The sequence below is a fragment of the Eretmochelys imbricata genome, chromosome 1 (assembly GCF_965152235.1).
Source record: "Eretmochelys imbricata isolate rEreImb1 chromosome 1, rEreImb1.hap1, whole genome shotgun sequence".
NCBI lineage: Eukaryota > Metazoa > Chordata > Testudines > Cheloniidae > Eretmochelys > Eretmochelys imbricata.
This window is the reverse complement of record NC_135572.1, coordinates 166,727,724-166,755,363: the sequence shown is the minus strand read 5'-3', so window position 1 is coordinate 166,755,363 and position 27,640 is coordinate 166,727,724. Positions and strand designations below refer to the sequence as shown.

General features: G+C 43.2%; 1 protein-coding gene across 1 annotated transcript in view; it reads left to right on the top strand.

Moving 5' to 3' along the window:
• Positions 1–3,337: 3,337 nt before the first annotated feature.
• EVA1C (eva-1 homolog C) overlaps positions 3,338–27,640 on the top strand; it is a 35,943-nt gene continuing 11,640 nt past the window's right edge. Inside the window, exons 1-4 of the mRNA XM_077807263.1 lie at positions 3,338–3,424; positions 7,515–7,638; positions 10,571–10,723; positions 23,471–23,614. Coding sequence (XP_077663389.1) covers positions 3,353–3,424; positions 7,515–7,638; positions 10,571–10,723; positions 23,471–23,614 — 493 coding nt within the window. The 5' untranslated portion in view covers positions 3,338–3,352. The remainder of the gene's footprint in view (positions 3,425–7,514; positions 7,639–10,570; positions 10,724–23,470; positions 23,615–27,640) is intronic.

Below are 27,640 nucleotides of genomic sequence, written 5' to 3'. Positions count from 1 at the left end.
AAGAGCACAGAAAGCTTCTGAGTAACTTTCTTAATGTGTAAAATCCACCATTTGTTGTGCTCTGGTAACTCAAAAATGGCCAACCTGTATTTTCCCAAACTTGCAGAAAGAGAGAGAAGACAGAAAGAAATGCTTTTGAGTTAGTAACAAGAATGAATATTTTTAACCCAAAGGGTAATTATTTTCAGATTTATAAGCATGTGAAAAAATGGGCTGATAATTAAACTTCCTTCTTCTCACTCCAAATTTAGTGCTGCAAGTGGAGTTCTGTAAGGGTTTAAATCCTAAATTCACTGACATCCGTGACAAAGCTCCCACTAACTTTAATGGTGCGGATTCAGAATTGTAGTAGTTTTTTTTGTAACTGTTACTTTCTGGCGTTCTCAAATTTCCCAAGTAGGTCAGAACATAAAAAGTGTGGTTAGCTGCTAGATGTGGCCTAAACTCACCAAATCTGTGTATCATCTATGAACAACCAACCTTAATTTTAACAACAAAAAATCTAAATGTGGGAAAAAATATCAGACTGTACTAACATAGAGTATTCAACTGTTGTTATGGTAAGGGATTTCCTGTTTTTCCCCTGAAATTTCTTAAAAGTTGTTTGTAGAGAACTGAATTGTATACTGACGAATTAAAATGACTCTGTTGTGCTATTTAGCTTGATTTTAAAAATTCTGTTTCTCCCAGTTTAAAACAAATAACTCACTGGAAGAGGTCACTCTATTAAAAATGTTGTGGATGTTTTTGTCAAGAATATGTACTATTTTGTTGCTATAGGATTGTAGGTTTTGATTTTTTTAGGGAGCAAATATATAGAATGTCATGGCCATCTCAAGATAAAAGTTCAAATGTTAGGCTTACAACCTTCCAAGTGCTCCTTTAAATACCATTGTTGTATACACATCAACATAAGGGTGTGTTAAGACTGGATAATTAAAACAGAAGATAATTAGAGATAAATTTTAAATGTAGCAAATGGGGCATTAGTCAAACAACTCTTCTTAAAAAAACAACTGTGGTTCTGATTTCTTGGCCATTTCATTAAATTATTTCCCTAATTTTATTTTATAACATTTTCTTTTTTAAATTTAAATGTGAGAAGAAAAATACTTAGGGATGCTGAGTACTGAACATGCATTAACTTTCAAATGTGTGATGCTGAAGGTTTAAAAATGCAGGAGTTTGCTGCATTTTAAGACAGTAGGGAACATGGTCATGCATATTACCTGAAATCACATGATGAATGCAGCTGTTATGACTAGGGTTGCCAGGTGTCCAGTTTTTGACCGGAACGCCCACTCGAAAAGGGACCCTGGCAACTGCGGTCAGCACCACCGACTGGGCCGTTAAAAGTCTGGAGGGTGGCACAGCGGGGCTAAGGCAGGCTCCCTGCCTGCTGTGGTTCTGTGTGGCTCCTGGAAGCAGTGTCATGTCCCTCCTCCAGCTCCTATGCATAGGGACAGCCTGGGGGCTCCGCACACTGCCCCCACCCCAAGCGCTGGCTCCGCAGCTCCCATTGGCTGGGAACCACGGCCAATGGGAGCTGCAGGGGTGGTGCCTGCGGACAGGGCAGCACACAGAGCCTCCCTGGCTGCCCCTATGTGTAGGAGCCAGATGCTGGACAAGCCAGATGGGGGACATGCCGCTGCTTCTGAGAGAAGCCTGAGGTCAGTGCCGCCCAGAGTCTACACCTCTGACTCCCTCCCGCACCTCAAAACCCTCATCCCCAGCCCCACACCAGAGATCGTACTCCCAGCCGGAGCCCTCACCCACTGCCATGCCCCAACCGTCTGCCCCAGCCCTGAACACCCTCCTGCCCTCCGAAGCCCTCTCTCCCAGCCCAGAGCACCCTCCTATACTCAATCCCCAGCCCTACCCCAGAGCCTGCACCCCTAGCTGGAGCCCTCACCTCGCCACCCCAGGCCTGATCTCCCTCCCACTCTCCAAACCCCTCGGTCCCAGCCTGGAGTACCCTCCTACATCCAAATCCTAATCCCCAGCTCCACCCCAGAGTCTGCACCACCCTAGAGCCCACACCCCCAGCCGGAGCCCTCACCTCCTCCTGTATCCCAACCCAGTGCCTCAGCCCGGAACCCCCTCCCTCACCCTGAACTCCTCATTTCTGTCCCCACCCCAGAGCCCACACCCCCAGTCGGAGCCCTAACCCCCACCTACACCCCAACCCCCTGAGCCAGTGCGGTGAAAATGAGAAAGTGAGGGTAGGGAGAGCAAGCAACAGAAGGGGGAGGGGGGATGGAGTGAGGGGGCGGGGCCTCAGAGAAGGGGCAGGGCAAGGGTGTTTGGTTTTGTGTGAATAGAAAGTTGGCAACTGTAGTAGTTATATGCTTCATCTGTGGTAGTTATATGCTAGCAAACACAAAACTACATGCACATCAGACTAGTATATCCAACTTTTATTAATAATGTCTAAGAGAAGTTAGGTGAGGTAATATCTTTTACTGGACCAAGTTCTAATGGTGGAAGAACCTGAAGAAGAGTTCTATGTAGCTTGAAAATGTGTACCTTTCACCAGCAGGAGTTGGTCCAATAAGAGATATTGCCTCACCCACCCTTGTCTCTCATTATATTGGGACCAACACAGCTACAGCACTGCAAACAATTAATAATGTCTAACAGTTACACAGTATCTCTCATCAGGAAGGATCCTGAACTACTTTAGACTCTGATATGCAAATTATACAGAGAGAATCACTTTATCCATCACTTGGATGAAACAGAGCAACCATTTAACAGTACAGTAAGATTACACCTCAATTTAGGACAGGAAATAAAGAATACCTTATCCAACTGAGACTGCAGGGGGAAATAGACCAGAAAACTGAGGAATAACACCTTGGACTTTTGAGAAAGTGCCTTGGGATCTTTAATGACCACAAGTTGCCATAACCTAGCTTCAGGTCTGATCTGAAAAATGGCATCTCCAGCAGCACAGTGCCCCCTACTGGAGCATTGGTTTAGTACTGACTCAGTGGGAAGGGTGTCACCTACTGGATCACCAACAAGATTGCCTGTAGCATCTGGATATTTTTGCGACCTGATCCTGGCTAGGTTGTAAAGGCTGATAAGCTCATAGTGTCATGTGGTATGGCCATGCTTACAATCCTGATTTTTATGCCCTTTCCAGAAGATGACCACGGTTTTCATATTACCTAAAGAGTTCATCATTGCCTGTACTAACTGTAACATAGCTAAATATTTTCTAGGTTACCTAACCAAACTTCTGCAAAATCACTCTGTGTATGCCTGTGATGGCGATCGTTTGAGCCTGCAGTGTCCTCGACATTCAACAATAAGTGTCCAATCAGCATTTTACGGGCAAGATTACCAAATGTGTAGTACACAGCAGCCTGAAACCGCGATGAAAGACCCCTTAAACTGTGTGGCATCTACCACTTTGCAGGTAACACATATTGTAGATGTTTTTTTAAAAAGCAGAATGTTTTAGATCGGATTTCAATTTTGTGATCCATATTTTATGAAAATGCCAAGTATTCACAATGTTAAGTGAATTCCACAATGTTTCAACTGGTATATAACACAAAATGGCACACTTGGAAGCACTAATTAGACCAGCAGAAATATCAGGTGAATAGGTTTTATTATTCCTGTAGGCTTGTAAAAGATTTTCAGGGTTCCTTCTACACTAACCTCCACATCTAACCCCCATTTTCGAGGCCCTACAACACCCATCCTTTTAGCCAAGCAGATCTGGTCAGAATAGTCTTAATCAGTCTCAAGGACCCCTGACATGAGGCACTCCTTACCCCAGCAGTTGAACACACTGAGCCAAATTAATCACCCAGAGTGTCAGATAACAGGACCTGAACCTGGATCGCCCGCATGGCAAGACTGAGCAAAACCCTCTGGCCACAGCAACCTACTTTATCATAAATTTGAGAGGAATATTGAAGTATACCAGTAATATCCTAAGAGTTGCTTCACATACAGACTGGAGTATGGCTTACACTGCAGTTCATTACTTGCTGTCATGGTGTGACAGGTTTTGGTTGGTCCTCCGAGCCCCTAGGGGCGATGGAGGCTATGGTCTCACTGGCAGACCTCAGCCACACCTTCCGGGGGTTGGGGAATTAGCGGGGAAGGTGTGCCAGCACGAGTCAGTGGCGCGCCCCTCAGGCAGGGGAGCGCCGGGGTAGGGGAACGCAGGCCCACCCAACTCCACTGCGTTCCAGCCCAGGGCCCTGACAGTGGCGGGAGGCAAAAGTCCCGCCGCTGGGTCAACGGGGCCGTCTGCGCCCGCTGACCAAACACACCCACCCCACGGTGCAGTTCGGCCCCTGGGCTACTTCCTACCCGGTCTCTCAGGCGGGTCGCTCTGGTCCCATCTCGTCCGGGTATTCCGCTGCGGGCCACTCCCGCTTCCCCTCGGTATTGGACTCATGCTGGCCCGCGCTGTAGTCAGGTCCCTCCAGGTCCTCTGGGTATTCAGCGACTGGCAGTCCTGGTTGCCACAGGCCTTCCCCCCGGTCAGGCTCCTCCTTGCCCAGGGCTTCGCCTGGGTCAGCAGGAGGATCGCGAGGGAGCAGCCTGTATCTGTCTCCCTCCCTGGTGCTCTCTTCACTGGGCAGAGGGCCTCGCCCTTTGTACTTCCTGTCCCACCCTTCCCCTTCCGGGGATTGGCGGAAGCTTGGTCTGGCCCCGCCCACTCAGGCTGAGTGGCCCCGCCCACTCAGGCTCTTTACCCTCTGGTTCGGAGGGGAGCCACCCTGGCTCCCTACACATGGGAATTTCTTTACATCAGTTGAGGAAGCCCGTGCTTCGAGTATAGTCAGGAGCTTGTTTCATCACAGGAAAAAGGTCTAGAGTTCCGCTGTTAGGCTATGCTTCAGCAAAGCATTATCAATGGGATTTAAACATATGCTTAAAGTAAAGATGCATTTAAGAGCTCTACAGAACAGGGGTGCTTTGCAGAATCAAGGCCTTAGTGCTTACAGCTGTTCCATTGCTTCATGTCAGCAGTGAATTTCCATTCCATCCATTAATAATAGTATTAATAAGTGATTTAGTATAACATCCTTTCATAAAAACAGTGTTGTGACAGAGAGTTTTTAAAAACGTGGCTTGTCCGTGCTGTACTGCAACTAACATCTAAAGGCATTCCATGAATGACCTTGGGGCCATGTGAAAGTGCAGCTGTCCACTAAAAAAATGTGGGGGCCAAATGCATCCTTGATGTCATTTCATTGACTTCAGTGGAGTGACACCCATGATTACTTTGAGTTCTTGAGTCCTGAGGGTCTCTGTGGGGTTTCCATGGACAATTTTTCTTGAGTACACTACACATCTCAGCTGACAACTGCATTGTAAAATAATATTAACTTTGACAGATATTTTCCTCTTTTCACTGTTCAAAACTACAGATATGAAAGATAAGTGTCTGGCTTTTGCATCCCAGAAAGCTCTGACTCTGTCAAATAGAAAAGACACATACTGTAAACTGAATTCTTGGAAAAGAACTCTGATGATCTCATTCTGTCCCTCTCTGTGAAACAGAGTCTGAGATCTGCATAATCAAGCACAGTATTATCTTACAGAAAGGAGAAAGAATAGCTGGCATTTTATACAGTAGCCTCCTAGTGAAAGGATAAAGGCAAAGTTAGATCTGTCGCAATATGTTAATAACCTGACTAATAATGCAATCTAATTATGATAATATAAGTAGCTGGATGTTTTTGCACAGCTGAGTCAGTGCAAAATGTGTGCACTCTTTGTATAAAGAGATACCATTATAAAGAGATTTACAGATGATGGTTCAGCTCAGGTGTAAACAGATGCAATGTTCATTGAACTCAATGGGAGTCAGTTATGCCCACTTGTTCAAGAGCTAAATTTGTCCTGATTTTGTTTAACTGACTCTTTCCTGAGCAATTCCAGTGAAGATGTGCCAGGGTGGTAGAGATTATTGATTTGACTTGAAATATTTTAAAAGAAGAATTGAGTGACCAAACTGAGTTCTCAGTCCTGTTTTCCCTTTTAAACAATTTAATAGGAATGTAATGTTCACAAAAAGTGTTGGATTTCAGTCCTTTTTCCCCACAAAAAAGAAAAAAGGGGCCAGAACTTTATAAGATCGTTGTGATGTGCTGCCAACGTGCATCATTTCTGTTCTGGAGGGACTGTGTCCAAGGATTATGATAGTTCAGCTATTGACATCTTTTCTGAAAGTGGAAACGGGAGTGTCAATTAGTGCAATTGTTGTGATTTGAACACCTAATTTAAATTCATCCCTGGTGTAAATCCACTGAAGTTGGTAGAGCTATGCCAAGGATGAATTTAGCTCCTTCTGACTAGAAAATAGACCAGGGGTGGGCAAACTATGGCCCGCGAGCCGTTTTAAGCTGGCCCCTGAGCCACACCAAGTGGCTCAGCCCCCCTCCAGCCGGGGCGCTGGGTCAGGGGCTGAGCCGCGTGGTGTGCCCCACTCCAGGGGGTGCTGCATCGGGGGCCACATCCCCACGTCCCAACGCTCTGCCCCAGCCCTGATCCCCCTCCTGCTCTCTAAACCCCTCGATTCCAGCCTGGAGCACCCTCCTGCACCCCAAACTTCTCATCCCCAGCCCCATCCCAGAGCCTGCTCCCCTAGGCCAGCACATCCCTCAGACCGTGCCACTTCCCACAGCCCCCATTGGCCTGGAGCGGCAAACTGCAGCCAGTGGGAGCTGTGATCAGCCAAACCTGCGGATGCAGCACGTAAACAAACTGTCCCAGCCTGCCAGCGGCTTTCCCTGGTCGGCCGCGTGCCAAAAGTTGCCGATTCCTGGTTTACACTATCCTTTTTTCCTTAAGATTTCCCACCATCGCTACCACTGGTACAGCTCCAGCAGCAGAAGCAAAGTGTAAGTGCTGCTGTAAACAGCTTCTGGCCTGCCAATCACCATGTTCTTTCACCCTGCTCAGAGCAGCTCTAGTTGACAACATGGTTATAACGTTGGAAGCCTTTCTGCTCTACTCTTCTCACCCTTACAATTACTGATTACTTGCTGGAGCAGCACAATAGGAATGGCAGGATATTATTAGAAAAACAAACTGATGTTGATCAAGGTCTGACTTTTTTAAAAATAGATTTTAAGTAGTTTGGTCACATCTACATCGGCTAACCAAATTATGTCTGAAATGGATTTAGGCCCTAATTGAGGAAGGTATTTCAGCATGTGCCTAACTCTAAGGACACGAGTAGTCCCTCTTGAGTCTACTCATGTGCTTAAGTACCTCGCGGCATCAAGTCCTTAGTTTGAACTGTGTTTCAAATGAACTCACCCAGGATTTTCAGCCACCAGTCAAAGCTCAGCATAGACATGGTCTTATTCCTGTCATATATCTTTTTTTTTTTTAAATGCATCTATGACCAAAAAAAAAAACAGTGCCACTGAATAATTTCTTTCATGTATAGAGCAAAATGCAGCTAAGAGTTTTGGTTGCTGTATAGCTTCATATCTTGTTTTCATGACTATCCTTTTTGCCCGTTGTTCTAGAAAGTACTGGATGAATGCCAGAACCAGAGAGCCTGCCAACTCCTTGTCAATAGTCGGGTTTTTGGACCTGATCTATGTCCAGGAACCACTAAATACCTCCTTGTCTCCTTTAAATGCAAACCTAGTAAGTAATTTCTACAACAGGCATGTTCATTTTTGTGTGTGTGTTTCATTTGTTTTGGTTATAATGCCAGTGCAGAAAGCTTTGCATAAATCTACGTGAAGTTTTCAGATTTTAAGATTAATAGCAAATTGTATTTCTACTTTATCTTAGCTTTCCATCTTGTCTGCAATATTCACATGCTTGCTACCAATATAACTGCTCGTAGAGTTTGTCAGAATCTAAGACAAAGTTAAAAAAAAAAAAGGTGGAAAAGCTCATACTTTAGAGAGGAATATTATGCCATTTTTCACAAGAAGTGGTTTGTATTAAAAGCATACAAATGCCAAAAGGCTAGATACCATGGTGATGAGTGTGGGAAAAAATGCCTAGATAGCTGGAACAAAACCTCAGAATCTTTTGAAGTTCAGCCATAACCAGTTTTTGTGCATAACAGAGATTTGTTTTCAGTGGACATGTAAGAATAAGTATACACAAAAAACTGAAAGAATAAATATACATGATAAAGTATTTATACTTCAGTAGAACCTCGAATGAGGGTAGGTTCTGACAACAAATGTAAAGAGACAGTCATTGCCTCAATGGGCACTCATTGTACAAACACGAGAGAAAAATAGGAAGGGTGGAGAACAGGGAAACAACAATCAAGAGGCTGGATTTTTTTTTTTTTAAAGTTTTGTCTTATTAAATATAAGAGTGAATTCCAACTCCCCAGCACCGAGCCATTATTTGCTGGCTAATTTTTTGTATAGTGGAAATGGGTCTTCAAGAAGGCATTTGGATTTTCAGAGAGTAGTGACTTTGCCGCACAGAGAAGATATTCCGTGTATAGGGGGAGCATCATCGAAGCACAAGGGGGATTGTGAAAGGAGCAAGGAAACAGGGCATCAAGACTGGCAATAAGGAACAGGAGAGGGGAGGGACGGGGTGACACAAGAAACAAATAGGTGAAGGGAGACTGAATTGTGTAGGACCTCAAAGTCAAGGACAGGAAGCTCAGATAAGGAATCACTAACTTTGAAATAGCACCAACACATTGACTCCCATCACCGATATTAATAGGTGAATCTGTCTTCAGAAAAATAAACATGTGCCTGCATATTTACTTTCCAGGATTTCTATCTGTTATATTTGTATGTATCCTGGATATTATATTAAGGTCTATGTCATTAAAAAGCTCTTTCATTTTATGGATCTCAGTGGATTGGGATTTTCTTTGTTTTTTTAAAGTCACTAGATATTTTTCATCTACTGTAGTGCAGATATTTCATATCTATGATTGACTTTGTGATTTGACTTTTACAAAAGCTACCTAAAAGTATATTTAATGGAGTTTCCTGTCTGCAGAATTATTTTAAATAATAGGTTTCAAGGTGAGTGCAAACAATCTAATCTATCTCAACATAAGATTTATATTTCTCAGTATGATATTAACATTCTTAGTTAGGCCTGATTTTGGAAAACATCCCTATATTCAGGAAAACTCTTGTGCATATGCATAATGTCAAGCCCCTTTGTCTACACAGGGATAAATAACCTCCATCTAGCCCAGGTCAGCTGACTCCGGCACTGGGGCTGAAGAATTGCTGTGTAGCTGTTCGGGCTCAGACTGGAACCCGAGCTCTGGGAAACTGCAAGGGTGGAAGGTCCTAGACTTCAAACTCCAGCTTGAGCCCAAATGTCTACACAGCACTTTTTAGCCTCACAGCCCAAGTCAGCTGACCTGGGCCAACCATAGCCATGCCAGGAGTCTTTTATCCCTGTGTAGATGTACCCATTGTCTTCAAGCATGTGCTTGAGTACTTTTCCAGATTCTTAGAGGTCAGCTTTATGTAGTTTTTAGTCTCATTAGGAATGTTATTTTTTCTTTATTAGTATGGTATAGCTACAAAAAAATCTTCATTATATTCTTATCCTAGGCAACTGGTTTGGCTTGTCCTGTAGTATAACAGCTTCTGGTTTCTTTATTATTTGTATTGCAGTTGCCTCTAGGAACCTCAGTCATGGACCAGGATCCCATTGTGCTAGGTGCTGTACGAACACAGAACATAGTTTTAGGCTGTTAGCTCCCCAGATCAGAACTTTTTTTGTTTGTTTCACACAACTTACCTATTGTGCAGCACCGTTTGCACTTCTACACAACTAATAATCAGTGAGCCAATACAAAGAATGTTTAAAAGTGACTACTTTCTGTCTGCTCTTGTGTGGGGAACTGGATTATTCCCAAGGAAATCAAAGCTATTTTATGTCTCTTGTATTTCAGATGAAACAATTAAGTTTGTTTTATGAATAGATATGAAGTTTTCCTCTCTCCAGTCTGATCTTAGTACTTCATGTCAACATCCCTGATAACAATAAGGTTTCCCTTCCCCCCTTTTCAGCTGTGTAACCCCCTTTTCCTGTTTTCATGACTCATTTTAAAAGATGTTCAACAGAATGGGCTAACCTCCACACTCAGTCATATCTGTGCAAACCCATTGCCTTCACTGAAGTTAAATGGTTATGGCTGAGACCAACATTTGAAATCGAACCATTCTTATACGATAGTGCCTCAAATTCTTTGGCGCTCACTTCAGCTGTATGCTGTGGCACCAAGTGATGCAGACCATCTATATTATTAATGTGTGGGCTGAGCCATTTAACAGTGAAGCAGTGGAGAATGTGGCCATGTCCTTTGGAGAAGCAAAGAGAGATTAGATTTATTTTAATGAGTATTTTTATAAAGCAGGTCATAGAAGATGAGCCAGTGGGAGAGAAGACTGGGAAAATTATTTTTTAATTAATTTAAAATGAGGGAACCATCTAGGAGGAGTTAACTTTCCCCTCGCTGTTTGGTTGAGTTCCTCCTTGTAGGTATGCCACATTTCATTAATTAACCATTAACAGTCCAACGGTCCACCTCGTAATATAACATTGTTATTGGTTTCTATTTTAGCTGAACATAAAACCAAATCAGCGTGTGAAAACGAAGAACTGAAACTCCACTGTAAAGAGTCAAAGTTTCTTAACATCTATTCTGCCACATATGGCAGATTAGCACATGAGAAGGACATCTGCTCTACAGAAGTGGGCCATGCCCCTCAGTTTGGTAAGTTTTAGTGTGTTTATGCAGCCTTCTTAAAAGAAATGTGGAAATTTAGAAAACAGATAGAAAAGTTGATATGCAAGATCCACTGTTCTTTGGAATAGCATCTCACTCAGCTGTTAATGAGAACTAGTATTTTTAAAACACAGTGTCCAGGCTGAGGAACAAAAATGAGATCGGAAGTGTAGCTGAGATATAATAATTGCAGTCTAGAAAATGGTCCAGCAATAGTTTTAAAAGTTCTACTCCTGATGTCTGTTGTGAATCTAATTAACTTGTAGTAAATATCCCTGTTTGCTTTCCCTTTTCCCCTAACCTCTGTCTGCTTCTGACAATGGTTAGGCAGCCAATGTGCTGTGACAGCTGCTTATAATGCTTGTTTTATCCTTGCCCTGTGCTCCCTGTCTGTCTGTATTCACTGTTGGCTCTTGTCTTATACTTTCATTGTAATGTCTTTTGGGCATGGTCCGTCTCTTTGTTCGGTGTTTGTATAGCTCCTAGCAAAACTGAGTCCTGGTCCATAATAGGGGCCTATAGATGCTACTGTAATACAAATAAATAACAATATTTGTCCTTAGACTGTGAACTACTTCAGGCAGTGACTATACCCCTTTCAAATGTATAGAAAGAAGGCCAGCGGTGGGTGCTACTGTAAATAATAAATAATAACCGGTCAATAACAAATGCATAAACTCAGCTGATGCATGGCAGGAAATAGACCATTTAAAGTATATTACTGCAGCTGCCTTTAAGTTAGATAACCTTAAACTGTAGCAATGTGAGTGCTTAAGGTGAGTACAAGCCACTGAATAAATGAAAGCTATTCAGTGGATGATATTCAAGATGTTTGGAGAGAATTTCACTCTGAGGACCAGCACAAGATCTGTGCACCACTCAAGTCCCACTGAAGCCCTGTATTGAGGGGTTCAGTGTGATTTAACTGATGCATAGAATTTGTGCTGGCCCTCTGCACAGAGGTGTATTTCATCCAAGAGTGAGAAATATGATACTTACAACGTGAAGAGGGGATCAATAATTAGTCTGCAAAACCATTTGTCTGCAAGCCAATATTTCTATTTAGCTTTATATGTACTATTAAAAAGTGTATTAGCTGAAAATTATATTCAATGCTTATACAAAAACTCAGTAAAAAGATCAATACCAATAAAACAGATAAAAGCTTATGATTATTTTTATGGAAATGGATCAGATCCTCTGGTGGTACTACAAATCGGCAGTGCAAGCGAGGTCATGTTGTGTGGAGGATGCCATTTTGCTCTTCAAAATGGCATCTTCCATGCTGTCTGGGATTCTGGGAGGAAATAATTCATCAAAATAATGTCATGCCAGCAAAAAGTCTGGGAACCCCGGTCTACATGCAAACTTGCACGGATGTAATGAAATTGATTTCCTAAAACTGATTTTGTTGTGTCAGTGCACATCTGTGTGTGGCTACATTAATGGCAGAACAAAAAAGGCTACAGTAAATTTAGCTAAAGTCGATACCAAAATGATTTTGGCTCAATTAATTTTTGCTGTTTTTATTAGAAAATAAGAGGGCCTGCACGCTGGCTTGCATCACAATAATTAAATTAGTTTTAATTGACACCTGTTGCTATCTCTGTACGCGCTTGTGTTCAGATCAGCCCTAAGACCTTTAGTCCTACAATTACTTTCTTTGCCTCACAGTGCAGACATAAGAACTTTTTAGTTTACATCAAGGAAGAAATCACCTGAGGTGAAATGCTGCCCCCACTGAAGTCAATGGCAAAACTCCAGCTGATTCCAGTGGAGCCAGGGTTTCACCCTTGTTCAGTACTGGGTCAAACTGCCAGTGGTGTTGGGTACTGAATTAATTAGGATCTAGGTTTTGGTGACCTTGCATCCCATTGAATAGAGTTGATAAGTAACTCATTACAAGACGCAGCTTAGAGCTGACACTATTATGGAACTATTCTAAATTCTCCCTAAACTTGTAAAGCCAATTGACTGATTTTCAGAGGCTTGATTCAAATGGGGCCCAGATAAAGTACATAAAGCTTTAAGAATTAAAAACAGATGCAAAAAGTGTACTCTCTCATACATAAATACAAGATAAGAATTCTCTAGGCCATGCTGAATGTTCTGTTATTGTTTAGTTTCCCCAGCCCTGAAGGATGAAAATGAGATCTAAAGTTGTTCTTGTTCCAAAGTTTGAGATGTTATTGCCCTGATTCTTTGAGTTGCTGAGCCCCTTTATTGATTCTGCATTGCCACTTCTGCTTCTTGGAATGAGCCCCCCTCAGGGCCAACTCCAAAGGCACTACTTGAGCAGGAGTGGCAGGTGGTCAGGACCTCTGAGGATTTGGGGCCAGCTGAGTTGATGGGAATGCTCCAAGTCATGCTTACCAGTGCAGCTTAGTTTCCTATGCCTTTAACAAGGGAATGTAGGAATTGCCATATTGGATCAGACCACTGGTCCTTCTAGTCCAGTATTCTGTCTCCAACATTGGCCAGCACCAATTGCTTCAAAGGAAGGTGCAAGAAACACTGCAGAAGGCTATTATGGAATAGGAAAAGTTTCTTCCTAGCTTCCATTAATCAGATGTTGGCTTATGCCTTGAAGCCTGAGTGTTTATACCCCATACATCTTCAGTGGGACATCAGAAGCATTGGCCAAACTCTGCCTCTTGAAGGTCATGGCCCACTGACTTCAATAGGAGCAGAGTTAAGCTAGCGTTGAGTGCTTTTGAAAATCTTACCCTTCATGTGTTCCAAGAGTAGAGTCAGTTCAAAAATGAGGGAGGAAAGCAGTGCTTAACTTGTAATGAAGAAGGTGCCAGGGCTCAAGCAATTTTTTTTTACATTCATAACTGATGCAGCAAGCCCAGAAATGTCGGGGCTCTGAACTGCCAAGCCTCGAGGTACCTTCATGGTGCCCAATATTTTTAAGATACTGTAACTGGGATCAGCCAGTACGGGAGTTTGTAGCAGTTTGTTTCCGTGTACAGCATTGTCTTTTCTAACATGTTCTGTTCTTTTCTTTTTTTTAAAATTCCTAGTAACATGTGAATGGGAACAAGATGTAATAGAGAAAATTTATTAGCCAAAGGAAAATAAAGCATTGTGCCAAAGCATAGGTTACCATAGAGCGTGCAAGGAAGCTTCAGGTCAACAAACACTCCTAAATTCATAAATTACTCTTATTAACACATGAAAGTACTTGAAAGAAGGGTTGGTGCATAATAGATAGCCCCTAGCTGAAATGTTCAAGGTAAGATACTAAAATACTTTTACACAGATTACATCTATTCTCCCTTATTGATCATACACATACATTTCCTGAAGCACTAACGGCCTAATTATGACCTTGGATATGTGTGCTCAATTCCCACTGAGGTAAGTGGGCTTTGTGTACATGTTGCTAAGGGAAGAACTTGGCCCTAAATCGTTTATTCATTAATAATCATCAAAAAGCTTGCAGCTTACATAGTAAGGCGTATGTTGTCCTCTTGGTGTGAGGGATTTCCACGTGTAACCCTTTGTGCACTGAGATGAGAACACCCCCTAAAAAAGTAAAAGTACAAATCACTGCAGGCAGCTCAAGGAATACACATACACCGTTGTAATTATACCCATTATTAACTACACACTTTTAATTTCCAGAAATCATGAACAGTTTAATGCAACCAAAATCTAGGAAATTGCTAGACATTTAAATACCAGCAATTCAGGGATTATTCAATGTATTAAAGGAAACCTTCAACTGTTTTGCTGCAAATTCAAAAGCACTTCTTGTCAAGAGCTGATGTACAGAGCTATGTAAAGGGAAGCAAATTACAGTACACAAGTCTTATTGCTCCTACAAAACCCAGGGACCATGCAACCTATTTTTGAGTGCCATCTACTAGTAATTTATGTATTAAGTAATTATTTACATACACATAGACATGGAGCACTCTTGTAGCATTTCTCACCATGAACAAAGTGGGGAAAATACTTAATGCGCAGGGCCTAGTCTAGAGACTGCCAGGAACTGCTGCATACCCACAATCATGGGAAAGCTGTAAAAAGGGAAAGAGATTAAGAAAGTTGTGAGGAGAGAGAGCTCCACAATACCCGAGGGAGATTAGTGGTGTTATTCAAAGGCAGGAAGAGAGCAGCAGCCATTTTGGAATCCCCTCCCGCCCCTCTCAGTGCTGGGAGTTGGAGAGGGAAAGAGATGAAGAGTTATTAACCAAACTTTTTGAACCTCAAAAACAGTTTGAGAGATGGGCAAAAATTGGGGGCCAGTTTTCCTTTTATGTGAATCAGTTTGCATAGCCCTAGTTCTAAAAGAGATATTGTTTCTTGTTTTCAGTTGTTTATACATGTATTTCACTATGTTTCCCTTCAAAAAATACTGTCATTGCAATCCAAGCAGAACTACTGAGAGGAGGAAATCCAATCCACACTCCTATGTATTTATTTTCCAGACAGTTCCTCTTTGATCTGTTCTCCCCCTGAATTTAATTATGAAGTTAGGATTCACACTTTCTGAGGTGAGAGCACCTGGTTAACTACTCTTGCTGTAAACCCAGGTTACAACTCAACTCTATGGATGCTAGCTGTGCAGTATTGTGTTTCATTAATATATAAAGGCTTTCACTAGGAGGACAACAGCTTGAGATTTTGTGGGGTTACACCTACTTCCTCCAGTGACTAAAAATTTAAAGGAGTGGTTTCCTTCAATGGCCTCCTGTACTAGCCTAGGTGCCTTGGTTTATGCCTCCTCCTAGCAGCAGACAGAGATAGGAAAAGAACTTTCTTGCAGCATCAGCACTGTTGTTTGCTGTCTCCAGCAGCTGGAATCAATCTTGATGCTGATTTTGCTGCAGGCAGCTGATGAAGGTTAGGCCTTGGGACTAGCACAAATCTGCACCATATCTCAGAGTGCTGTATTTTGCATTTGAATTGCAACACTCTCCGAGATGTATGAGATCAGAAATATAAAAAGAGCTTCCTATTGCCTATACTGTTTTGTGTGGCTCATGCAGTACATTAAATGTAAATTTGCCACCAAAAGGCAGGAGAGGCTTTTGATATGGGGACAGGATACATCTTCTCTTTCCCTTCCTCTTTTGGCTACTGGAGTTGACTTGACATTTGTAAGTTGCAGAGAAGGGGAATGCATTGAATTTTTCACTTCCCACCCCAGCAGCTATTCATAGCGTGTCCCACAGCACCTTGCCCAAATGCCTGCTGCTACATCCAACCACCGTGGAGAAGTTTCTGCTGAAATCATAGAATCTCAGGGTTGGAAGGGACCTCAGGAGGTCATCTAGTCCAACCCCCTGCTCAAAGCAGGACCAATCCCCAATTCAATGATTAGCAGTAAAATAGTTAACAATGATAATATTTAAAACTTCTCATTAGGCTTCAGCATTGACCTCCAGAGTTGGATGGGCAGATCGTATCCCTCAGAGTGATTTGTTTCAAGTTGTCTGCAGACTCTTGCAGACACAGTTGTATCAGGTAATGTCCACATCCTTGCAACCATAAAGGTTAACAACTTAGGTTGGTTTGTGTTTTTTTAAATGGAAGCTTAGATTTCTGAATTATTTGAAAATGTATTCTGGGTACTGTAGTTTAAAATAAAATAAGAAGTCCCTTTAACCAATCTATATACATATGGAGCTGATTTCTGCAAAGTGCAGTGATAAACATTTAAGAAGTTTGCAGCAACAAATTCTAGTTTATCAGTACTCTGTTATCACCCCACAAAGAATAAGGAACCACGTGTCTGTCCTGCACACTTGTGCTGGCAAGTTTCTGTGCGTCAGATAGATAAAAATTTTGCTAAATCAATAAGGGCTGGATTCTGAACTCGGGTCCACTTCAACATACGACCAAAACATGAGATAATCCTGTTGGAGACTGATGCTGTCTGCACAATCACATAAACGGTTTCTCTGCAAAGAGAGAGATCAGTCTTTCATTATTGAACTTACATCCAAGGAATGGTTTCAGTCATAAGTGGTATTTTTAACCCGATCTAGTGCTTTGTTTACTCACATACTTGGATCTGAAACTGAAAGGTATCAGGAATATGTTTCATAAACACAATGTATTCCCAAAAAGAAAAGGAGTACTTGTGGCACCTTTTCTTTTTGTGAATACAGACTAACATGGCTGCTACTCTGAAACCTGTCACAATGTATTCCATGTATTTGCTACCGTTAACAAGATTACTGAGTGTCTTCTGATGCACAAGCTGGGCCCCATGTAATATGCTCCTGCATAAATTGCGATGTTATTGTCCTTCTTTTTGAATTTCCAGCATTAATGTGCTCCAGAATTGCATTGTTTCCCCCAGTCAATTCCTATCCCCAGAGTGACCTTGGGCTCTGCAAAGCATGAACCAGCCTGGTTTGATAAACTGAAAGCAGAGATTTCACACTATTTAAAATGCAAGTCCTGACTAGCTCTTTTTTATTGAGGAGACACCCTTGAAAACATAAAGTCATGAAAACCAGTGATCAGGGATGAAAGGAACAAGCAGCTGGGCTCTACTTCTGTGGTCGGAAGTTGGCAAGGACCTCCTCTTCCCATTCACACATGTATTAATTATTATTATTTGTATTATCATAGCACTTAGCACCCCCAGTCATGAACCAGGAACCTATTGTGCTAGGGGCTGTACAAACACAGACCAAAAAAAGACAGTCCCTGCCTGCAAAAAGCTTACAATCTAAGTAAAATTGGTCTAATTTTGAGGTGCATCCCAAAAAACCATCTCATTAACTCCTCCCCACAATTGCTACACCGGCTCTGTGCATGGCAGTGGGATAGTACTGGACAGCAATTAGTAAGGAGTGACGGAACATTGTTTCACAGGCTTGGCTAAAATTGCTGCTTCAGCCAGCTCTGGCCATTCCATGGAATTGCAAGGTTTGTGTGCAAGGGAAAAGAGAGTACAGGCTGAAATGTGAGAAGCCTTAAGAAATCAGAAGAATTGCTACTAATTAAATCCTGAACGATTTATGCCTACAGCGGCTAGGTGTAATTTGCATGCCAAAACATTTCTGACTAAAGCTAATTACGAGCTGAAAGAGCCCTTCCTCCGGAAACAAGACTTTCTAATTCATTAAATAACTGAGGTCAGAGCCGATATTTTCCTGCTGTATTAAACCCCTTTTTGAGGCCCCATATTCCTCAGTTCCACTCAGCTAAATGTCTGCTTCACAAAACCCACCACCCAACACTATTGGCACCTAGCTGGCAATCTCAGCAGAGAGGCCTGGAGAATTAACTGTCTTCTCTCGAGAGAGAGGCTCCCTTCAGAGAAGGGTGAGGTAAACTGGCAGTGTGGAGACGATTATACTGCTACTTTCTATATCATACGTGTTCTGTGGATGGAAGACTTCAGCCTCCAGCTCCATCGATCAGCCACCTTTCACAAGCAATTCATTTCAAACATTTAAGTAACAGTTCAGCAACCTATGCGAGCACATATCTAATTTAAGCATTAAGGCATTCCAGAAAAAAAGAATAGTATGTGCTTACCTTCAAACCTTAGTCCATGCTTAAATTCAGCTCTGTTCAGGAAAACTCTTACACATGTGCTTAGCTTTATGTACAGACTTTAGTTCCATTGAGTTCATGGGACTATTCACTCATATGCTTAAAGTTAAGCACTTGTTTAAATTCCATGCTGAACTGGGACCTCAAAGAAAAACTCTTTTTGAAGTAATGCTCTTTAGCTGGAAAACAGATCCTGTTTGCAGAATACAGTCTACCTACTGTGTTTAAAGCATTGTTGCCAGAAATATCATAAGGTTGCACAATCTTGAATTAATCTTTCTCATTTGAAGGGTGTGTTATTCTCTGCTTTCCATTATTGAAGGAAAGTTGATTTATTTTTCTTATTAAATAACATGGGACATAAAAATGAATTTTTCAAATATAATATAATATACAGGTCAGATGAGGCAGATATATTTTAGACTGTTTTTGACTTTATTAAATTTTCCCTTTGAACAACAAGTGAACATATTTATTTATACATACATCTGCCCATCACAGATGTGGTAATATGATACATTGCATTTATTATGTATCTTTGACTGACTCACCTGCACGTTGCCCACTAACCCTTCTCCCCTAGGAATACTTCTCTTATTCCAGACCTCCATTAAGCTACGCTTATTCTTCCCCTCCCTTGAGTGGTGCTAGATGAGTGTGATCCCTCTAGAGTTTGTGACAAGAGACATACTGCAAAGAGCCCTGTAGCACTAGTGATTCAGGGAAAGAGAGGCCTTGTTTTCATTCCTTACAAAGGTGTGCTTTTTACCTCGGGACAGGTAACGCTGTGACATTTGGGAGTTCACACAGGCCCGTGAGGGGTTTGGTCACCGTTTGCCTTGTAATCCTGGGTGCCCTGTGGCTGGGCAGCTTCGGTCCAGCACTCTGACCCCATCAGTCTGCCAGCAGCCGACAAGCCTCACCTGGACTTTTTTCAACTTGGTTACTCCTTGCAGGCTGACCTTAGTACCCTTCCAGCCCCAAATTTGCCCCAAAATTGTCCTTCTGCAGGAACCAGTCCCTCTCAGTGGACCCTCACAGAGAAAGCCTTGGGTTTGCTGCCTTTACAGAGACAGTAAAACAGTCCAGCCTGTTAGCTTTCTGGAAGCACACACCTCACTGAACTTACCCAGCACTGATGATTGATAATGAAAGCAAAACAAGTTTATTAACAAAAGAGCTTGTATTAAGTGACGCCAAGTACAAGCGGGAAAGGTAGAAATGGTTACAAGCAAATAAAAGTGAAAACACACATATAGAAGACTAAAACTTAATCTAGCAAGATAATCTTTGTTCATGACGGTTTCTCTCACCCACAATCTCCTTTCCAGACTTTTACTGGCCAGGATCCATCACAGAGATCAAATTTTTGGTTTCATTGTCTCCTAAGGTGAAGGATCAAGATGGAGTCTCCCTCTGTTCCTTATATCCCAAAAAAGATGCCTTTGTCATACTGGGGATTCAGTCTCCTATGTCTCTCTGGGGTGCACAAGCTATGTTCATTCTCTCTCTCTTGAGTTTAGCTCAATGGCTTTGTTTATTGCTAATATGTAAATTGAGGTAAACCCACATTCCTTTGTCTAGGACAGACCAGTTTATCACCTCTTACCTAGGCTATGCTGTCTGGTCTTAAACATGTTCTAGTAACATCATGCAGATGGAATTCTTAACTTTACATATAATGTTAACATATGCTTTGTAAAATTATATTAATAACCAGCATGTTCTTAGCTTTCATATTGCACCTCACAAGGCATATTTTGCACAAATATTATTGCAGTAGTGTGTAAGGTGTGAAAACAAGGGGGATCTAGGCTCACAAATGCATATGAGCGAGGGGTTCCCACAACAAATTTTGTGGTGGCCTCAGAGTGTGGCCATCACTTCATGCTGGTGGCTGCTCTGACAAACCCGTCTCTCTGTCCCTGCCTCCTGTGGCCCTTCAGCAAGAGCCCACCCTGGGGAAGGTGAGTCGGGAACTCACCAGCTGCCTGTGGAATCCCAGGCTCCCCAGGCCCTGGCCCGGTGGGAGTGGGTGAGCTACCGAGGGAGCGTCCCAGCAACCAAACACCATAGCCGCTTCCAGCGCTGTGCACACCAGCCCCACGTGTATCCAGACGTGCTGCCTGGAGCCCCTGAGGAGGCTGTGCGGTGCAGGGCTCCAATCCCTGTTGGCGATGCCAGCACAAACACCAAGGCAGTGCATCTCGCTGCCATTGCTAACAGCTATTCAGGAGCAACAGCTGGGTGCTGCAGGGAGAGGCTGTTGCTTTGCCCCCAATCTCTGCCCAGGGTTTGGAGGCTGTTGTAGGCCGCAAAAAAATCTGCTGGTAGCCGCATGCAGCCACAGTGGCCTCGTTTGAGAAATGCTGATAGGAGCGACCCTGCAGTAAATGTACAGTGAAGACAAGGTACTTTAGTTTTACCATGAGGTAAACTAGTTGAGGTCCTACCCCACTGGGGATATAGAATTGACTTCATCTAGTTTACTGCACAGTAAAGCTAAAGTGGCTAGTCTCTGTGCTTTTACTTTAGGATAGCTCATACATGTTAGCTACCCTGAGGTATAAAGTATACCTTTTTTAGCAGTGAAACGAGGCCTGAGAGAGAACATATAGCCGTGGCAGCAGAGAGAGAGAGAGGAAAAATGGCAGACCGAAGTGGGGGAATTTGGAGGCAAGAGGAGGACAGAGTGGAATGAAAGGGCTAGTATGAAAAAACGAGGTAAAGAACAAAAACGAGAATGAAGGATAGAAGGCAAAACTACTAGAAATCTACAGGAGGGAAAAAGAACACAGAGAGAAAACGGCTCAGAATGGACAGTGGAGAGAGAGAGGAAATAGATGAGACAACCAAAATACAGTATGACATGGCGGAAGAAGAATAACTAGGCACCAACTACTACAAGTTGGCTCTTCAATCGAGAAAAGGATGGACTCACTCACTTGGGCCAAATTGTCAAAGATATTTCAATCCAGTCCCATAAGTTGCACCTGCTATTCTGTGTATTCAAAAACCTGAATTTGAATGTGAGAATAGCATATGCAGCTCACCTGGTTAGGCATCTCTTTGATTTATCTGTGTAATTTCTGCTTGGGGAGGTTTGCATGAGCAAAATTGCAGGGGCACATTTTGAGCCTGTTCTTGAAAATGTACTCTTTAATATTAAGTATACAGACTTCCTGCCAACTGAACCACATGTTTGCCAGCATTCTAACTGTGGGGAATTACTGGAAAGATAACAAGCACACACAAAAAGTATGCATGAAGTTGTAGAACATTTTGAACTGAATTGTTTAGCTGTTAAACATTGGCTAGCCTATGGGGAACAATTAAATAGTTTTCTTTAGTCATAAAACTTTGCATGTAAAGCCTAGAAAAACTACCCCTTCCTGTAAAAGAAAAAAAAGGACAAATAATTAACATGAAAGGTTTGAATGGATCCACCCAACATGAAACCAGGCAGATTCTGGAATTTCCTCCAAAACATTTAGATGCCAAGAGCCTATCAATCTATGTGATGTGCCAAGAATGGCTCAGGTAGAGGAGCCTAACCCAAAGTCAACATGAATATGGACTAAAAGGAGTTATTAACTTGAACAGCAACATGAACCAACACCTAAAAACATTGAAATAAAACATGTTCTCATTATATCATTGTACTTGAATGAAATAAGCAGGCCAATGGCCCTCATATAAGACACCATTCATATAAATAAAATTAACAGCAGAGCAAGAAAGGTTGTAGAAAATATAATTAAACTTGCAAGAACAATGTTATTATCATGAGCACTTCCTGTATGGATCATCTGATAGTTCCTCTACAGAATGTTCTTTAGTTTCTTTCTTACTTGCCAAGATAAACTATTTTGCTGCCTAAAGAGTCCTAAAAATGTCCACCTAATCTACTCTGTCTTCCAGCGTTCAAGCTCACCAAAGGGAGACTAAAACAGCTGAGTCATTGAATCAAAACTCTTCCTTCTCTTTGTCAGCTTTGAGTTTACAAAATTCCGCTATGACAGACTTCATATGTAATGTGGTCAGAAGACTTTGCAAACTAAAGTATTTTGTTTCTTATAGTTTTCTGACTCGCATCAAAAGTGCTGGAGTTAAGAGTCACCAGCTTTTTCTTATAGCTAAGAATTGCTTTCAAGGGAATATGTATCTCAAGATTACCAGTCACTAAGCCATTTACCAAAAACAAACAAAACAATGCAGTATCCGCAGACTAGCTACTCAGGTTTACAAATTACTCATAGTTGCTTAAGTCTGGTCTGCATTTAAAAGAATTAAATCGATACATTACAGATTTGTTCTATCTCTGGACTTCAAATTTTGAATTTTTATTTTTGTCAAAAACCTCAATATGAAATCTCTGTTTTCTTTTCAAAGGTGACTGATTTTTGCCTTGTGTTAAATCTATTGTAAATCCTATTTTAACTCCTTGTGATCATTAGCATGTTTCTTCTAAAGTAGCACTAGCCAACCCAGATGGAAATGAAGAGGAAGAAGATAACGAGCTGCCTTCTTTGTCTGACATTTGTGGTCAAAAGGAGCGAAATATATTTCTTTCCTCTTAAAAGTCCCCAGCTGGAGACTCCAAAAAGAAAGCATCCATCGTTCATAGAAAGCCACAAAGGAAATGAAATAATATTGGTTGGGAGCAGAGAGCTCCAGAAAACAATGACCTTCTCCTCACTTGCAATTTCAGAAGGTTTTGTATTTAAAAAACAAGACAAAAATGCATTTTTCCTGTTGGATTTGTGTTTAGTACATGTGAGAAATTAATAGCATTTAAAGATATTCTGCTTTTTCTGAAGTAGATTAAAGCAGGTAGGTACAGTACATAAACTTTCCTATTCAGTTCATTTCACCTTCAATGTAAAATCCAGGTGGATGAGTTTATTTTTATAAAATTAATGCACATGGCATGTTATTGAAACTGGGAGCACATTTTTGACCTGCAACAGAAATATACAAATCCCATTTCCTAACAAATGCAAGGCAAATGTAGAAGTTAGCAACGTAGGTTTATATTCAATGAATAAACCTAAGATCTAATTTTGCAGTCCTACTCAGGGAAATCAATGGGAGTTTTGACTGAATATGGATGACAGGTTCAGGTTCATAAGTACACATGTAGTAGATATTGTCTTTGATAACATAAGTATATGTATATAACCAACATTTCAAATTTTTTTCTTTCAGACTGTTTCTCCTATACAGCTTTAGAAGTATTATCAAAGAGGTGTTATGGGAAACAAAGGTGTAAAATTATTGTCAACAACAACCATTTTGGAAGTCCGTGCCTTCCTGGAGTGAAAAAATATCTTAATGTCAGCTATGCATGTGGTAAGAGCAAATATGTGATAATTTTGAAGACCTCATTCTACTTACAGAGCATAATAATGCAAAGTTGTGTATATATATATGAGCGCACATGCCCAGAGCTGGATTCTTAAACCTGGCCTTCCTGTTAGTATCTGTAACCTATTATAGCTACATGTCAAAATACCTGAGATGTAGGTACAATCACACAGCTAGAGATCTACAGAACATAAATTGCAATAATTAAAATATGTGCTTGACAAATGCACTAGATATTAAATTGTGCTCCACATAATTCATCTACAGCAGAGCTAAGTAAAGAAAATCCACTATTGTATTGTGTTAGCCTTTATAAAGCACTTCAGCATAATCAAAGCACTGTATAAAGGCCCTGATCCTGAAATATGATCCACATGGGTACACCTAAGTTCCTCCCCCTACAGAGAATTTCCTTACTCTGGGTAAAGTCTCAGGCCAGGTCTACACTACAGACTTACATTGGTATAACTACGTTGCTCAAGTGTGTGAAAAATCCACCCCCTGAACGACAGAATTATACCAATCTAACCCCCGGTGTAGACAGAGCTATGTTGACTAGAGAGCTTCTCCTGCCAACATAGCTACTGCCTCTCTCAGGGCTTGTCTACACTTACATTTTATAGTGCTCTAACTTGCTGGCTCAGGGGTGTGAAAAATCACCCCCCGGAGCGCAGCAAGTTGGAGCGCTTTAAAGCGCTAGTGTAGACAGGCTCAGCGCGCTGGGAGCCGCGCTCCCAGTGCTTGGAGCTAATCCCCTCGTGGAAGTGGATTACCAGGAGCGCTGGGAGAGCTCTCTCCCAGTGCTCGCATGTGACCACACGCGCACTTCAAAGCACTGCTGTGACAGCGCTTTGAAGTTTCCAGTGTAGCCACGCCCTCAGAGGTGGATTAACTAAGCTCTCCTGTCGGAGAAGTAGCATCTCCACCAAAGCACTACAGTGAAGCACCAGTGCAGCTGCACCCCTGCAGCCAGAGGTGGATTAAGATTTATTGGGGCCCTCAGCACAAAGAACTTTTGGGCCCCCACACCTCCCACCTGCAATGGGACCCCCTGCTCCTCCTCTCCCCCCGCCCCGAGGCCAGAAGCCAGAGCTGGGCTGTGGTAAGAGCCACCCAGGGGGCCTGGGTTGCTGTGGGGAGCCTTGGACCCTCCACTTGCCCAAGGAGGCGGGGACACAGTCCGGGGCTGCTCATGGGCACTGTCTTTCTTACCTCTCCCCTTCACCCTCACAGGGCATGGCTACACTTGCAGATGTAGAGCGCTGTGAGTTAAACCTGCCTTCGGAGAGTGCAGCAGGGAAAGCGCTGCAGTCTGTCCACACTGACAGCTGACAGCGCACTGGCATGGCCACAGTTGCGGCACTTGCAGTGGCATTGGGAGCAGTGCATTATGGGCAGCTATCCCACAGAGCACCTCTTCCCATTCTGGCGCTGTGGCTTGTGGGAAGGGGGTGGGCAGGGCCAATGCCCCATTATGCATCAGTTCGCATCCCAGCAATCCCTGTGTTTCCATCCACATTTGGCGCCATCTTTCAATGTTTTTTGTACTGCGCGCTCTGTCTTCCCTTTTGGTCTGTGGGAATGGAGCCCGAACTGCTGAGGAATATGCTGACGAGTCTCGCCAGTGCATCATGTTTGGCAGTCAAGTTACTCCTTAAGCTACAAACTGACAGTGAGGACTCTGACGATATCAACGCGAGTAACGCATACGACACGAGTTTGCAGGGAGCCTTGACAGCAGTAAGGAGTGGTTCAACAACAGGCTGAGCCAGTGCAAAATGACTGTGGAGTGTGCTTTTGACCGTTTAAAGGGCCGCTGGTGCTCTCTGTATGGGAAGCTGGACCTGGCCGATGACAGCATCCCCGTGGTTATATCCGCGTGCTGTACCCTCCATAACGTTTGGGAAGGGAAGGGTGAACGATTCACTCAGGCATGGAACTCGGAGGTTCAACACCTGGAGGCTGAATTTGAACAGCCAGAGAGCAGGGCTATTAGAGGGGCCCAGCACAGGGCCACAAGGATTAGGGATGCCTTGAGGGAGCAATTTGAGGCTGAAGCCACCAGTAATGTCTGGTGCCCTGCACAGGAGTGAAGTGCAGTGGTTCCAATGTTAGTAGGAATTTGTGTTTGCTAAGCTGACTTGCAGTGCCTATTTCTTTCCTGGGCTAAGGTCTCTTTTACTTTATGCAATAATAAAGAATGTTTTCAAAGCCAAAAAATCCATTTATTGAACAGAAAATTCATTTATTGAAAAGAAACACAACTGCTTGGGAAACAGAAAGGGTAAGGGGATGGGGTGGTGAACGGTAAAATCACAGATTTGCATATGTCCTGTCTGGAGTGCTGTGCAATAAGTGCTGCACTTCAGGATGGCTATACTGCATTGTGATGGGGGTTGAGTGCACTGGTAAAGGGTCGTAGTTTGCAGGGCTGGGTGGTGAAGCTACAGGTGTTGGAGGCAACTGGTGGCAGTAAGAACCTGGATGTTGGGGAAAGTGGGTTGGAGGTGACATGGGGGCACAAGGGAAAGAGTATTGGGACAAGGGCTGCAGGGCGGGGGAGGCCAGCGCGGTACTGCTCCGTCTGCATGGCTATGAGCACCTGGATAGAGTCCGCTTGGTGCTCCATTATGCTTATCAGCCACTCCGTGCTTTGGTGCCGGCGATCCGCGCTTATGTGCCAGCACTCCTCATTCTGCTGGCGGATCCTCCTTTCACTGTCCCGCCCCTCCTGCACTTTTCGATTTTCGTTACTTGAATGCTGCATTACTTCATGCAACATGTCTTCCTTGCTTTTACATGGCCTCTTTCTGATTCTTTGGAGTCTTTCGGCCAGTGATAACAAGGACGGCTGAGATCTCAAGGTTGCATTGTAAAGGCAAAATGCAACACTTAACAGAGGCAGCATTGTTCACACCAGACAGAGCAATGATTCCCCTGTACTTAAGGGCAAGCACAGTCTACACAATAGTATAATTTGGCCTTCCCAAAGTGAGCGCACATAACGCACAGGAGCCCCAAAATGGTGAGTAAGCACAGGGTCAAGCGTGACTGATTGTTTCATGTTCGTACTTTCCTCTAAGTTTCTGTGCCTTGGGGAGAGCCAACAGCAGCAAGGGGCCCCTATACTGAACACTCTCCCCACATTTTCCACAGGAGTTCGTCCTGGAAGATATCTCGCTGCTGAGGGTGATGTGGGAAGCAAGGGAGGGTCTTCTACTGCAGTGTGGATTCTGCCCTGGCTCATATGCAGCTTGCCTGTGTGCAGCAATGGTCCCCCCACCCCTCCCAGCACAGTGGCGTGGACACGTTAGCCTTACTGGGACAAGGACCACAGTGGCTCTCCCAAGAAACCTGCGCAAGCGCATTGCCCAAGTTCTGGCTGAGACCTTTGAAGAGATCACTGAGGCCGATTACTGCAATGTGAGAGAGCACATCAATGCCTTATTCTGCATCTAGGCATGCATGCAGCCCTAACCCTCCTCACCCCAAGAGCCCGCACCAAATAACTTCCTTCCCAAAAGAAAAGCTGCTTACCGGGAACCTCCTCTGATGTTTCTTGTCCTTCCCCAAGCACCGGCCGCTACGACTGGCTACCTTCCTCCTGGCTTGAGAACAGCTCCCGGCTGCATGCATCTAGGGATTCTGGGGTGTCTTCCTCCGCCTCAGCACCCTCACTCCTGCTTTGCTCCTCCTCCTCCTGCCTTGTTGCACTGGACTCTGAGGTGTCCATGGTGGTACTCGGAGTGGAGGTGGGGTTGCCACAAAGTGTTGCGTCCAGCTCTTTGTAAAAATGGCAGGTCGCGGGGGCAGCACCAGAGCAGTGGTTTGCCTCGCGGGCTTTGCGGTAGGCATTCTGCAGCTCCTTCACTTTAATCCTGCACTGCAGTGCATCCTGCTCATGGCCCCTTTCCATCATGTCCCTTGATATCTGCCTGAAGGTATAGTAATTCCTACGGCTGGAGTGCAGCTGGGGACTGGACAGCTTCCTCCCCCAAACACTGATGGGGT